The sequence below is a fragment of the Belonocnema kinseyi genome, chromosome 7 (genome assembly GCF_010883055.1).
Source record: "Belonocnema kinseyi isolate 2016_QV_RU_SX_M_011 chromosome 7, B_treatae_v1, whole genome shotgun sequence".
NCBI classification, from domain to species: domain Eukaryota; kingdom Metazoa; phylum Arthropoda; class Insecta; order Hymenoptera; family Cynipidae; genus Belonocnema; species Belonocnema kinseyi.
The window spans coordinates 82043163-82058511 of NC_046663.1; the positions used below are offsets into that span (position 1 = coordinate 82043163).

Sequence of the window (15349 nt, forward strand, 5' to 3'; positions counted from 1 at the left end):
AAAGCATTTTTCTTTTGTTTTATTACTCAAAATCCGTGTACTCCGGAAATATCTATCCCCACCCTAAAAAAACTTTAGGACTAAAGGACCCTCTGTACTGAATCGCGTTTCTCCAGTGGCAGCCTGGCCTTCGCAGTGAGTAGATTAAGTGCGCGTTGGGTCTGAAACGACCCATGATAACTTTAACGCCGGTGCAAACTCTTTTTGAACATCAAGATAAGTTTTTTAATTTTTATGAAGTTTATGAGTATTTTAGAAAGATTCTTATTTTTTTGAGTCATATTGATTTTTTATCACTTATAGCGTGGCGCAGCGTACTTCCACTGGAGGCACGTTGCACATGTTGCAGAGACTCTGTAATTATAAGATGATAAAATTTAAGACGTGAATATATTGTTCTTTTTTCTTTGTGAATGTGTATAATTTTCTAGAAAAATAAAATTTGTATAAATTGAAAAATATCGAGTTATTTCTTGAAACTTCACATTTTTTCTTTTCAAAAAAGGCGATAATTATTGATGACTCTAAAATTTATCATTGTGCACAGAAAGGATCCAAGAAATTCATTTTTTTTTTTAATTTTCTGTAATTTATGTTTCGCGGACTACCAGCCATTGAAAGTTGAACATTCTAAAATGATCGTGAGATAATGGCACTTCTTAACTTTTTGCTTTTCAGGAGATATTTGAAAAAACCTTAGTATTGATAAGGAAAAACCTTTATCTGCAACCTGTAATTTGTTCCATATTTTTAGATTCTTTTTCTGTTGAAATTTTTACTATAACCTGTAACAAAAACTGAGATATTTAAATTTTTGAAACAGAGAGCTGGTATGTACGGAACTAGTCTTAAAATCATAGTTCTCTGAAAAAATTTTTGTTTGCATATTCGAATAGTGCAATTGAATATTTCTTCTCCATAGAAATTGTTAAGCCCCTACTATATAGATAGGTCACTCGCTAACTTTCTTGGTGCACTTCCGCAATGAGAAAAAGTAAAAAAAAAGTGCAAGAATAGGTGTGCACTGGTTTGAACATAAAGAAGAAAGTCCATGAGAGCTAGGTTCTCGAGTTGGAGCGAGCCTGTGTAATTAACTGCGTCAGATTTTACGGATCGAACAACTCGGATAGTGCGTTAGCACCATGGGGAAATACCAATAGTTTCGCAAGTACAGCGAGAGGCTCCTTCCAATATGGGAGGCGGCGTCGAATCTACTCGGCTTATTAAGGCTAATGGCGTAGAGCGCGCAATTATTCCAATAAGTGCAGACCCCTCGACCCGCTGCGCCGCGAACGTATCAATTTGTTATAATTACCACAAGGGGGTTAGACCTATTGTATGAGCTTACTAAATTATATATCTCGAACATGATCTTCGTACTCGTAGATGTCGTTGGACATTTTTTTTAACGTTAGATTTGTCAGTGATGGGAAATAACTAGTTTCTTTTAAACTATATAGTTACTACTTTTTTGTAACGCAGTTACTTTTATAAATAACTAACAAATTGTTAACTACAGATCAGAATGGATGGTCAAAGTAAGAGAGTCAACATTTAGAGTCAGTCCGTTCTTGTAGATGGTCGAAAAAGCCTTCCATAGTAATTCTTCCGACATAGTCAAAAACACTCTCATTTTATGGCCAGTCTGGCAGTTATAACAAGATCAAACTCACTATCAGGCTTCTTTCCGGGATGGTCAATACGATCATCTTGTTTTCATTACATTCGACCATATTTTCTGTTTCATTATTCACTGATGATGCAGAAAGTAACGAAATGTGTGATATCGATTCCTGAATTTACTCCAGTGTTTGAAATCTTATAATTCTGTGCAGTGACGCCGTGTTTCTCGTGGTTTACAGAATATATTGATAATTTGTAATTGTAATTACTTACTACACGGCTCTTCAAAAATAATAAAAAATGATTTTAGATTCAATTGTGTGTCTAATATAAGTTTTAAGCTTTTTACATTTTGTAGATATGAAAATATGAGATAACTAAATCGCCCTTCATACATGAACATTTTGGCCCTCTGTGATGATCAGTTCGGCCCTCTACGAATACCAGTTATGCTCTCTGTGATGGTCGAGTAAAAAGCGTCCACCGTGATCTAGTTGACTCTCTGAGATGATCGATTTGAACATCTGCTGCCCTATGGTTGACCCTCGAATATAGTCAGTCTGCACATGTAAATGGTCAAACTGACCTTCCGTTTTTCTCCCTGTTTTTCAGTAATAGTAGCGATAAAAATCGTTACTTTTTTATTTACTTAAGAAATATAGTTTACAAGACTTTTTTCAAATAATAATTCAAATAATTAAAAATAAAATATGTTTCCAAAATCCCCCCATGTGAGCAGAAACTGTGCCTGTATTCCAATCGTGTCTGACATCATACATTTTTTATGAATGATATCGTATACTCGTCGACAAAGTCCTATTTCTTCCCCTTGTTGCATAATATACTATTATTACTTTTACAACTATTTTTTCATTTTCACTACTCAAATTGTCGTGGCTAGTTTTCAAAAGATTCATTTTTACGACAGGAATATCTTGTTCTATTCGATAAGTTGTAGTTTTTTATGGTAGTTTATTAAACATAGCTCCTAAAAATAAAACGAGAATACAAAGGGCTGTCACAGCATAATTTACTTGAAAAAAGTCACTTATTTAAATCGAAAAAGTGACTCATTTTTTACCTAAAATGTGACCCAAATGACTAATTGTCTAATACTAATTGGACTAACGTTTCTTTGAATACGAAAGAATTCGATGAAATTTATAAGAATTCCGTTCGAATTTGACCGAATTCGGGATAAAGTACAAAATAAAATAAAACCAATGACACCAATGACTTAAATCATATTCAAATCAGTGTAGATAAATTTAAGGTAAATGAGAAGAATTCTTTTAAATTTATAAAAAATCTCAAGGTGAATTAAAAGAAATTTAAGTGCGTCGAAAAAAATCAACAAATTAAATATTTTGTTATCGATTTCGTTAGAATTAGCGAAAATTTAGAAGAATCCTAAAATAATTTGATAAAATGCCTAAGAATTCAATGTGTGTTAATGACTTCAGAGTGAATTAAAAAAATGTACGTAAAAATATTTTTTTATCCTTTTGCTTGAGTAGAATTAAGTGAATTTAGAACAATTCAAAGGAATTCAAAAAAATTTAACGGGAGTTCAACATTTCAAGAAAACTTCAAAGAATTTAATATTTATGAAACGAGTTCAAGTTAAATTCCAAATGAATTGAATGAGTTGAAAAATATTAAAAATATGTAATATGTTATATTGATTTCTGTAAAATTGGAGTGGATTAAGACAAATTCAGTGGAATTAAAAATACTTTAAATATATTCATTAAAAATTTAAAATAATATAATTTAACCAATTTTTTTAATAATAAAATTTTCATCTAATTCAGTAGAATGGGAATGAACATAATTCAGGACAAATTCAACAGAATTAAAGTCAAATGAAGACGAACTCAAAAGATAAAACACCTATAAATTGAATAAAATTCGAGTGGATTTAGAGAAGTTTAAGGAAAATAACAGTGATTCGACAAAATTCATAAAAATTAAAGATGAAGTTTTAAAAAATAAAAGGGAAAAATGTTTAAAACTTTCACTGAATTGCATTAAATTTGGAAACACGAATTGAGAAAAATTTGAGAGAATTCAAAAGAATTTGATAAAATGCCCAAGAGTTTCAAGTGAATTTAAAAGAATTCAAGGTGAATTAAAAAAAGGAAAGTCAAATAAAAAGAATGTAGGATAAATGAGTAAAAAATCAGACTAAGTTAATAAGAGTCCAACGTGAATTACAAATAAATTCAAACAATTTGAAATAATTAAAAAAATTAAAAATATTCCATTTATTTCAGTAAAAAATGAGTGAATTTAAAATAATTCAAAAGATTTGGATGAAATTGATATGAAATCAAGATCAATTAAAAATGACTCGAGTATATAGACTAAACTTGATTTAATTTCATAATAAATAAAAGAATGAGTGAATATGAATTTGAAAAAATTCATAGAAACTCAAAATCTAAAAGAGATCCAACGTATTCAGTGGATTTCAAGGGAATTTCAAAGATTCCGAGTAAATTAAAAAAAATAGATAACCTTGATGGCCTTTTTATTTAAAAAGGTAAATATTTTGACTTTATCTTTTAAAAGTGACCGAAAAGTGATTTGAGGACAAACGTGACTGAGAATGACTTCAGTGACTGCGTGTATAGAAGCCCTGAATAAAAAAGAAATACTTATAAAATTCAAAAGTAACTAAACAAGTAACGATAGTTATTTTTTTTTTAAAGTAACTGAGAAGAAGTTACATTTTGAATCCGTAACGATATCGATAACAATAATAACAATAATCGTACTTCACCTCACCTCAGAGGTCCAGGGTTCGATCTTTGAGCCGGTACAACTGAAAATTTTCCTATGTACCTTTACCGAGGTTCTGGTGGTTCGGACCCACCTTTATCAGCTCCAGGTCCCTTCATCGTGTACTTGACTGTAACCCAGTCCGTCAATGATGGGGTAAAAAACCAGGCTTTGTCCAATATGTCAGGGCACACTGCTCTCATCAAATGAATTGATTGCATTATAAAAATGCGTCACTACATCAGAGCTCATTACTTTATCACTGAAGTTAGAATCTGTTTACCTTCGATATTGAATTCTGTCCTTATATGAGGCAGTCTAGTGAATCGAGTCCAGAAATGTGCTGCAAAATAAATGAGCAGGTGTCTCTGCTATGTATCTCGCCTACGCAGACTGCGCTCGGAATGTATACAAGTCCGCGACAAAATTCACTTAAGGCTTTAAAGTCCACGTGCTCTTATGACTAGAAATTACGACTGTCATAGAAAATGATTTATTTTTCGCAATAACTTTCAAGAAACTATAAAAATGATTCTGTTTATGACTGCTTGAAACCAGTGGCGCCAATCATTTTCCAAATAGGTCGGGCGCAACGGAAACCGCAACTTGAAGTTTCAAACAAAAGAGGCAAAGTTTTAACAAAGTATGTACTTTAATTTTCTACCTACCAATATGAATTTTAAATTAATAGATTGTATTTTCAAACATAAAAGATTAATTTTTTAGCAAGAGATGAATTTTTAATAAAATAGTGGCGTTTCAAAAATAAAATGCTGATTCATTTAGAAAACAGTTGAATTTTAACCCTAAAATATGCATTTTCTAACAAGGCAGATGATTTTTTAAACAAATAACCGAATTTTCAACTTGTAAAATAATTAATTATAAAGATGAATTTTCAACCATAAGGTTCAATTTTCAAATCATTAGTTTAATTAAGAAAAAAGTTGAATCCTTAAGTCAAAATAACGAATTTTTAAAAAAAGAGAGTTAAATTTTTAATCAAGAAGAACGAAATTTCAATCCGTAAAGACGAACATTCAACAATATAACAGAATTTTCGAAAAAAAGATAACCTTCCAACAACATCCTTGGAAAGGTACTCAAAAGAATCAACTTCAAACAAAATAAGTAGCATTTTTGACCAAATAGTTAAATTTACAAGAAAAGAAACCGATTTTTAAAGAATTATTAATCATTCTTATTAATTATTAATCTTCAACAAAAAATTTAAAATGTAACAAAAAGTTAAATTATCTGTCGGTGGCTATTATAAATAGCCACCGACCAGTAGCGTCACGGTAGATTAGTCGAGGGCTAGTCAGGTGACCTGACTTATCCTAGTCGGGGCCTGATCGGCTACTATTAGGGGTCATATGATAATAAATCCGCGTGGAATATTAACCAAACTCGCTAAAATTTGTGGAACATCCCCTAAAGGTTGTCAAAATACATATTATTTACGGAAATCTCCATAATTTTTTTTGAAATATTTTAAAGTGCTCAAATTCACCCAAGATTTAATGGGGAACAGATCCTACGCTTAAAAATGCATAAATTTATGTAATTAAAATTGCCCAAAATTTGTGGAATATTAATTTAAAAAAAAAACTTCAGCTGGAACGTAGCAATGGAAGAGCTTCACTCTGAAGGAACCGCCATGCTGGTCACGGCAGTCTCTGCTCCAGGTAATTATGCTTCGTTACGTGTAGACTGCTGTCTTAAACACTCGACACATCATTTCTGTTGCGCGCGAGGCGGCAAATCGCGCCCTTGCGGATTTTCTTTAAAGCTACCAGTCCAGAACCGCAAGACTCAAATGAAGATGGTAGCGCAATTTGAACTGTACCGTGCTTAATGGTTTACTACTACATATGGCAAACCTTTCAGATCAATTTAAAAATAAGAATCTGTACAAATTTAGAGTCTTATGACTTTCGCAAGACTTTTCACCTACATCTATATGTATCTTTTCCAATATGGATTTTCTTAAAATTCCATACAAAGGTATTTATAAATGTTCCTAGAAATTAGCAATTTTCGAAAAAATACTACAAAAAAATAAGATTACGTCTTTTTGAAGATTTTGATCATTGTTTTTATAAAAAGTTGATATTCAAACAAAATTCTTAACTTAATAATTATTTATTAATTGTATTTAAGATGAATTTAACATTAATCAATCTTCTCTCCAAAAAACGGTATAAAATTATTGTTAAATATCTTCTTAGTGTTTTAGAATAAAAAAATCATTACGCTTTTTTAGATATTAGCTTATTTGATAAAACCTCGCCGAAAACTCAAACATAAGAATAACCCGACCAGAGCCCCACTAGCTGCGGACCAGAGCCTGAAGATTACCCGCACGGAAATTAGTGAACAAAAAGGCCCGACTAGCCCTTGACCAACCACCGACCAGGCCCCGACTGAAATTTTGACAACAAAAAGCCCAACTAGTACCCGATTAGTCCCCGACTGGGTACTTTGGTTAAAATTAATAACCCGACTAGCCCCCGATTAGTGCCCGACTTGTAATAGGGCCGTATGGGGTTATTTCCACACGGACACAAGTAGCCGAAGTTAACCAAAAAAGATTACTGATTTAAAAATATTTAATAAATAATATGTGAGATAAAATATTTTAATTTGGAATAAAAAAACAGTTCATTTCAAACAAAAAAGACAAATGTTTGCCTTATTTCCGATTTGGGCCAGATCGGGCACACAATTTTGTGGTTGTTGAATATTGCCCCCTCTAGACCCCGGCTTAACAGCCAAGCTTGACAGTAAATGGCGGCCCATTAACTTCGGGGACTAAAGTGGGTTCATTCCAAATCGCCCAAGTTTCACTGTGAAGTGTCAAACGTTAAAAATATTTCAATTATTATTTGTAAAAGTAACTATGTAAGTGGGAAAAAATGCCAAAAGCGAGCATAAAATATGTGTGCAGGTATCGTATACTTTAAAATATTCCAGAGTGACGTTTTGAAGACTATAATAAGTAAATTTAACGAGAATGTTAAGATGAAACCTAACCTCGAAATGACGTTATTTATTTATAACAAAGGAAGCAAAAGTAATATATCATGTGTTGAATGTGAAAACTAACTAGATCAAAAATTATAACCTGCTTATTTATAGACGCTTTTGTAAAAATAACTTGAAAAGTCAGTGCAATATTATAATCCACTTATTTCAAAATAACTTTCTTCATTTAGGTTCAATATAGAAATTGAAAGCAACTTCAATTTAGAAATTAAAACCAAAAATATATTGCAACATACTTAAATAGTTTATCTCACACAAATTCTGGCTGTTATATTGCGCCTTTTGACTTTTTCCGTTTGCTCAAAAAAAAGTGTCTTACATATTCCATTGTTTTCATATCGTAATCTGTTTGATAATCTGATATTTATATCCTCAAATTTCAGTTAAGGAGGTGATATATACGATTTTAATATTATTTAATTCAGGAATCCCTTTTAATTAAGAATAATAAAAATAAATTAATATGAGCCCGATCGGGGCCAGGCCGGGTTATCTTTGGGCGCAGCGCTTAGGCCCCGATCGGGTATCGCGTTTCATTTCGAGTCTCGCTCCATCTAGATAGCCCGATTTTGGTTAAATTCTGCCCGATCTGGCCCCGGTCAGATCCATATTGGAATTTCTGCACGGGATTTTAAGAAAATTGTTGAATCTTCAGCCAAAATAGATTATTTTTAACCTAAAAGTTAATTTTCAAACAAATATCATATTTTTATATCAATAATTTTATATCAATGGAATAGAATTTTCAACAAAATAGTTGTATTTTTAAGCCAAAAAACTATTTTTCTTCAAAACAGATAATTTCAAATAAAAAGGTTAATTTTTAACTAAATAGTTGAATTTCAGGCTAAAAACGATAATTTTAAACCCAAAAATATAATATTAAATCTGTAGTTAGAAAAATTAATTTTTATTTTAAAAAGACGAATTTGCAACAAAATACATCATTTTTTAACCAATTGATTGAATTTTTAACTAAAAAATGAATGTTTAATAAAATAGGTAGAGTGTTAACCAAACAGTAGAATTTTTAACCAAAAGAGATGAATTATGATCCCAAAATATAATAGTATACTTTTGGGTTTTCTTATTGGGCCATATTAATTCCGTTCGCATTTTAGTACAAAAAAAACGAAAACAAGGGGAATTTCATGAAAACAGGAAAAAAAGAAGAATTTGTTTTAAAAATGGGGAAAAATTTCGGTCGAAAAATTTAAAAGCTTGCACCTTTTTTTACTCGCTCTATAAAACTGAATTAGTGACATGTCACTGATTTTCAGTGAAATTAAACTGATTAAACTCTTGAGAAATTAGTCGCTGAGAATCAGTGAACGAGCTCTGATTGAATTAGCGAAATAGCGTCACTGATTCAATGAAGCGGTGACAACACTACCTGCATAACAGCTGTTCAGTGTTGACTGAATCAACCAATGAATCCTTCACTGATTAATGTCAGAGACTGATTTCACTGATAAACCCAGTGGACAAACGAAAAATGAATGATTTTTCAGTGAAACCCTGCATTACTAACTTAAAAAGTGAAAAATTCACTGATTTAGTTTTATAGGGTGCTCTGATGTCGAGCCTTATCATTTAAAAGAATCGATATCACAATTTTTTTCGCAGTAAAATGAAAAACTTTTACAATTTTTAAGTACGCGATGTTTAATCTTTGTACTGAAGGCTCGAAATTTGTATAAAAGGTGAGTACTGCGAGGTGCAGACGTAGGTGGAACTTTAGGCATGTATGTATATATATATATGACGCGACTTGTAAATTGAAAAGCATGCCTTCTTTGCCGGTTTCACGATTCCGTCTTCAGACTCGATCTCCGCACCAGAGAGTATTAGCCCATGTAGATGTATACCTACTTATGTATATGCTTATACTAATGCTTGTACACTTATGTTATACCTAGAAGAGTTAAGCTCTTGGAAATCGCGATATATCCAGTCTCACGTGTGCATATTCAAGGCTCACCTTGAGAAGGTCTCTGTCGCTAAGGATCGTCCACCTTCAGATTCGAGGCAAAGGATCTCTATATACCTATACATATATTAGCTTATTCCGTTCCCTCATGAAAATTAAAAGAAAAATTACTAATTTTTCTTGCATTTTGTGATAATCAAGTTCAGTTTTCGTGGAGCGGATACGCTTAAGATAATAATGCTAATAAACAAGAAAAATCTCCGGTACTCGTGTAGAAATTCCCCCGGTTGGCCCTAATACAATAAGGTTTCTGATCGGATCCCGGCCGGGCTACTCCTGGCTGAGTTTCATGGACAGGAACCGGGCGGGAGCCGGTCGGGCTACATTTTTCTCGAATCACGAGGTCCGGTGCCAGCCGGTTACTGGCTGGGCCAACCTTGGTTATATCCCATGGTCGGGAGCCGGCTGGGAACTGGTCAGGTTAATGTTTTTGTAGAAATTACACATTTTTTAAGAGCCGTGATATTATCAAAGACGTGATTATGGATGCTAGATGAATTATTATTTGAAAATTATAATTGAAAGATTTATTAGATCAGTGAAACAAAAATGAGCTTTTTTCAATTCTTAAAAAAAAATATAATTTTTTCGAATAATTTAACATTTTAAATTAAACTATTATCGATTCTGCTATGTGCAACAACAGAAATGATACAATTTTTATAAACTTCTCTATATTCAGACAATGTTTAGTCTGTACAATTTCAAATTTACCGCCATATATAGAACCTGCTTGTCTGTCGTCTTCATAGACACTTAGTAATTTTCAGTTTCGCATCTGGAACGAGGATGCTCCTTGCACTCACGTCACGTCGTCTTTTCGAAGTTCGCAAATAAAATCGAGACTCATGGTTAAAATCAACCTTATTTCAGTGATTAGTTTGAAACCCCCACTTAGTGCGCAAATAATTATTATTTTAAATTAAAATATAGTCTTGTGTGTACAGTTTTTACTTTCTTCCTTCTTAACCTTAAATCACCACGTGGCTTTCAAATTGCTGTGGGATTCTATCATCAGGGAATACAATTCTACTCCAATTTTCTTGCCAGAATTGGTTCATTTGATTTGAACTTTTAAAGTTCACCGTAATCTTTACGATGAGCCTTAAAAGACAAAAAAAGTTACCAATTTCTCGCTTGAAGCAACATTTCTTAACCGCTTTTTAGCCGGATCAGCCGACCGGACCCCGGCCGGTATTGAAGCCGGGATCCGACCAGTTTACCCTGACGTTTTTAGCCGGATCCCGGCCGGATTCCCCGACCAGCGCCCGGCTTAAAGCGGGGTTATCCGGCTGGGACCCGGCTGGATCCCTGATTGGATTCCTACACGGGTAATTTTAGTCTACAAAGTAATTTGGTGCCTTTACATTGATATCTTGTTACTCTTGGTCAAACTTGAATTTTATCCTATCCTAAAGGTAGTTTTTAAGGGAAAACCTTAAGCTTTGAAACAAAATGTCGCGGCCTTGTGGACTTAATTTAAAAAATCATTAGTGTATACAATAGTGTTCGATAAAGAACATTTAAGGAAATGCAGTCTTTTTGCATTTTAATTGAAAAAAATGCAGCTGAGTTGGCTGAAATGATATGGTCAGCCTTAGGAGTAGGCGCGGTGATGCAGAAAACCTGTTTAAAGTGGTTTTAGAGTTTTCACAATGGTGATTTTTGAATTTCAATGAAAAAAAATGCAATATCTCAAATGCTTCTTGTCGGATGTCATTGTATTCACTCATGACTTTGAGGCTAAGTCCGCGGGGCCGCCACCTAATAGACTATGTTTTAAGGTTTAAGGTTCTTCCTGTAAAACTACATTAGGATTGAAAAAAAATCAATATTTAAGAAGAGTTACACGACATTACAGTAGAGACATAAGATTTATCTTGCAATGTTTGGTCAGAAAATGGAATTTTGTATTTTTGATAACATTTCTCACGATTAAATCAAAAGCTGTTCATGTTATAAAAAAATATTTCCAGGAAGAGTTATAGATCTTTTCGAGGTGCAAAATTTCACTTCTTAATATTTTTTTTCGTATCTCGCAGAGTTTCACCAAAAAATGGAAATTAAAATGTTAGGAAAAACATTTTCTATGGTTAAGACCAGAACTGTTGGTCAAAAATGTATGTTTAACGAACTCTCCCTTTCTTTTTATACCTTAAATACGTGTGCCAAAGTTCAATTGAATCTGATCAGTCTTTCGAAAGGTATCGTGCCTACATAATACAGACAGAGATTTCCGTAAAAATATGTTTTTCTGCCTCTTCTTGACTGAAAAGAAGATGTTTCAATTTTTGCTAAAATTTGATCTGTTTTTAAAAATTTTTTTTTTTGAAAATTCAAGCATTTTATTTAAAACTCGTCTTTCTCGGAGGAAAATTAATCTTCTTGGTTCAAAATTCTTTTTCTGGGGTTAAAAATTCAATAATTTTGGTAGCAAATTGATTAGTTAAAAATTAATTCTAATACTAATACTATAATCACGCTGACTAAACAAATTTTAATGTTCAATATTTAAAAAATCAGATTTACTAATTTAAAGTGCGAAAAGTGAAATAATTTCTTGTTTTAAGTAGTAATTCTGTTGGAATTATTTAATATCAATTCAAAGCTTTTGATATTGTGCAATTTGGTATCAAACACTTGCTTAGTTAAACAATTTCAATATCATGCTGTGAGAATTTAGAATATAGTAAAAATAAATCTTTGTACTTATGATTATTATAATTTTAATGTATTTTATTAAATAATTATAAAATTGTACGTTATGCTTCTCCAAATTCACTCATTTCTGTTTACTTGTAAAACTAAACTATGTTATCTGAATATATATAAGCGAAAATTCGAAAATTTGAAAATTTAGTGGAGCTCGCTAACCCGCATTGAAAATTTTGTTCCCTTGGAAAAATTGTAAATTAATTATTATTAAATTTTAGAATGTTTCTTTTATTAAATCTTTTAGTTGGAATTTCATAATTGATCAAGTTTTAATTAGTAGAAGTCATAAAACTTTGATCACTTACATTACAGGCTTATGAATATTTAAGCAATAAGGCGACATTAAGACTTTCGATTTTGGAACACGATAAAATGTTTATATTCTTAATAAATAAAAATTATACAAGTTCGAAGAATTTGTTAGCATAATTATTTAGCCGATTATGAATATCATAAAGATCACAAGCGTTTAAGTTAGGACTACAGAGATTAGAAACTGCTGGTTTTTCTCGTTCCAAATGCCACCCTGAAGATTGATCAGATCAATTAGATGGTTGGATTTAATTTTTATTAAAACATGCCGGAGTGTGAAAAGCTTTATACAACACCTTTGCAGTGAGAAATAAATAGAATATCTAATATTTATAAAGAAAATGGAATATGTAAATTAATTATTACTTTTCCTTGAATCCATTCCTAGTGATTTAAATTGTAAATTTGAGAAAGCAAAATCTTTTTTAGCGAAGTATCTCGGTAAGGGTCTCGAAAGATCATGTCTAAGAAGGGAGCACCTGGGTCCATCCCACCTTTGCTCCCCGTAAGAAAAAGATCCCCGCACACCTAAAGGCACGCACGAGATGATCCAGCTGTTTGATCTACCACGTGCCCCTTTATAACTCACAGGACTTTAAGAGCATCTGCGTTTACGGGATTACGTATAAGATATCTCAAATGATCAGCGAATCGATCAATACCCACCCTGCGCGAATCTCATTCAATCACACCTATTAAAAATTGTAATCCCTTTTTCTTATCCTGCTTCATTCTTGTATTCAACTTTTATCAATTCAAAGTTCTTCAGGTCGAAATCGTCCCATTTTTTTCAACTTCAACTAGGATAGTGGTCAGATTTTCACTAGAACAACTGGAACAATAAGTTTTAGTCAGGACCCTTAAAGGCACTGTTAAGATTTTCCATTATTTGTGACTGGAAAAAATGGTGCACTTGTAGTTAGGCTTTAGTTTTGTATTGTAGACTAGTTTTCCCTACTTCTGATCGGGCGCAGATCAGGAATAATATTCTTTTGCAAAAAACATAATGAATAAGAATAATCATTCGCAAACTCCGCGTTATGAGTCTGTAACGCCCCTTGAAAAGTGAGCGTTACAGAGTCTGCTCAAATAGTAATAGTTCCGATCGCCGTCACACTCAAATATTAAGAGTAATCTAATTTTTTTGTAGACATATATCGCATGACACATATCTTATCTTTTCGCGAGCAAATATATTATGAACATCGCGACTAATTTGACAGAAGGCCCTACAGTCTTATTATATACTGACCGCGAATAAAATATCGTACATCACTCGCAGGGTTAGGCGGGTTCTAACAGCGAGCTCAATGTTTGTAAGGACAATGAAAAATGTCTTTGAAAACTAAGGGAGGATCAATAAAGAAAAATATACACAAGAACATCTAAGTTTGTTACAAAATTTCCAGAGAAATACGTTTTTCCTGGGTTTCTTTCTCCCAATGAGCTATGTAATTGAACATATAAGTAGTGTTTAAACAGTTTAGAAATTATTGAAACAAATAATAACTTTCACATTCGATATGAGATCCTATATTTTAATTGATTAAAACGGATAATATAAATAAGGGCCACCCATTTGTGCATGCTGTTGATCACAGAAAAATCTGAGGGTACAAAATGATGCACGTAATCCGTCAAGCAGGGTAAGCGCAAGGAGGGTATACCAAACTGAGGTAAACTTTCGATCACGGTATGCCCACTCTAATGTATTTGGGGGGGGGGGCTTATAGATTGTGGCAAAATGTGAGATCAGCGCCACCTAGGGGACGTAGCAAGAACTATTGTCTACGGCAACGACCTCCTCTCCTTCCCTTCTCCCCTAATTTGTAGGTTATGTTGACTTCTCTTTCTGACATAAATACATGAATAATAATAACCAATAAAACAAACCAAAAATCGAAGAAAATAAAATCTATCATCGATCAAATGCAATAAAATGTTTAAGTCTGTTGCAATCGATCTATCATAGAAAGATGCCAACAAACTTTAACGTTTGATTATTCGTTCTATCAGAACGATTCCAACATACTTTAACATTTTATTGCATGTGATCGATGATCAATTTGATTTGGTTCCATTTGTAGTTTGTGTTATCGGTGAAAATCCATTGTGAATCCAAGTTCATCACGCATAAAAAAATATAATTCTTGCAGCTACAGTGAACTTGAGCAGACGTGAGCAGACGATAGAACTTCTATCGTCTGCTCAAGTTCATTTCGAATTCTGAATTCACACGAACGCCACCTAGGGTACGTAGCAATTACTATAATCCGTTCACCACTTTTCTATGGGAGTGGGCACACCGTGCTTTCGATGGTGAATGACATACATATATCTCCGGCGGACTCCACTAGATCCACGTTACAGGCCTGTAATCACGGAAAGTTTATCTCAGTTTGAACTAATCAACTGACTATTACCCAGCTTGAACGATTGTCTTCGAGGTTTTTCACATATGAGATGATTGCTAGACTGCAAGAATAAAAGCCTTCCACATATTTACAAAGGATTTTATCCAAAGCTCTGGTTTCAAATAAATCTCCCAGTTTATCCATGTTTCTCGGCGAAAGACGAGACACCAAACTAATGAAGAATATCATCCTCGGTAACGAGAATCGAATCGATGATCGAATCTCGAATAAACCTGTTACAGGTCTCCTTGGTTCTCGGATAGGAGGCACGAGTATAAATTACACATCAGCTCCGCGTACCGCGTCTCGTCGATCGAACGGAAGTAAGAATCGCGAAGAATGGTGCCTGCCGATTGGTTCCAAGTTTGATCGAGTTGAAAGATTAGGTCCACCTTCCAACTTCCAAGACGGACACTTTTCGCCATGTATAGACTATAGTCGCAGTTACGACCGTAATCGAAGA

The 15349-nt window shown here is 33.2% G+C and overlaps 1 protein-coding gene across 1 annotated transcript in view; it reads right to left on the reverse strand.

The window, feature by feature from the left end:
• The window catches only part of LOC117176531 (chorion transcription factor Cf2), a 62074-nt gene extending 47044 nt beyond the window's left edge, over nt 1–15030 (reverse strand). Inside the window, exon 1 of the mRNA XM_033366785.1 lies at nt 14896–15030. Within this exon, the coding sequence (XP_033222676.1) occupies nt 14896–15030 (135 nt within the window). The remainder of the gene's footprint in view (nt 1–14895) is intronic.
• Nucleotides 15031–15349: the final 319 nt, after the last annotated feature.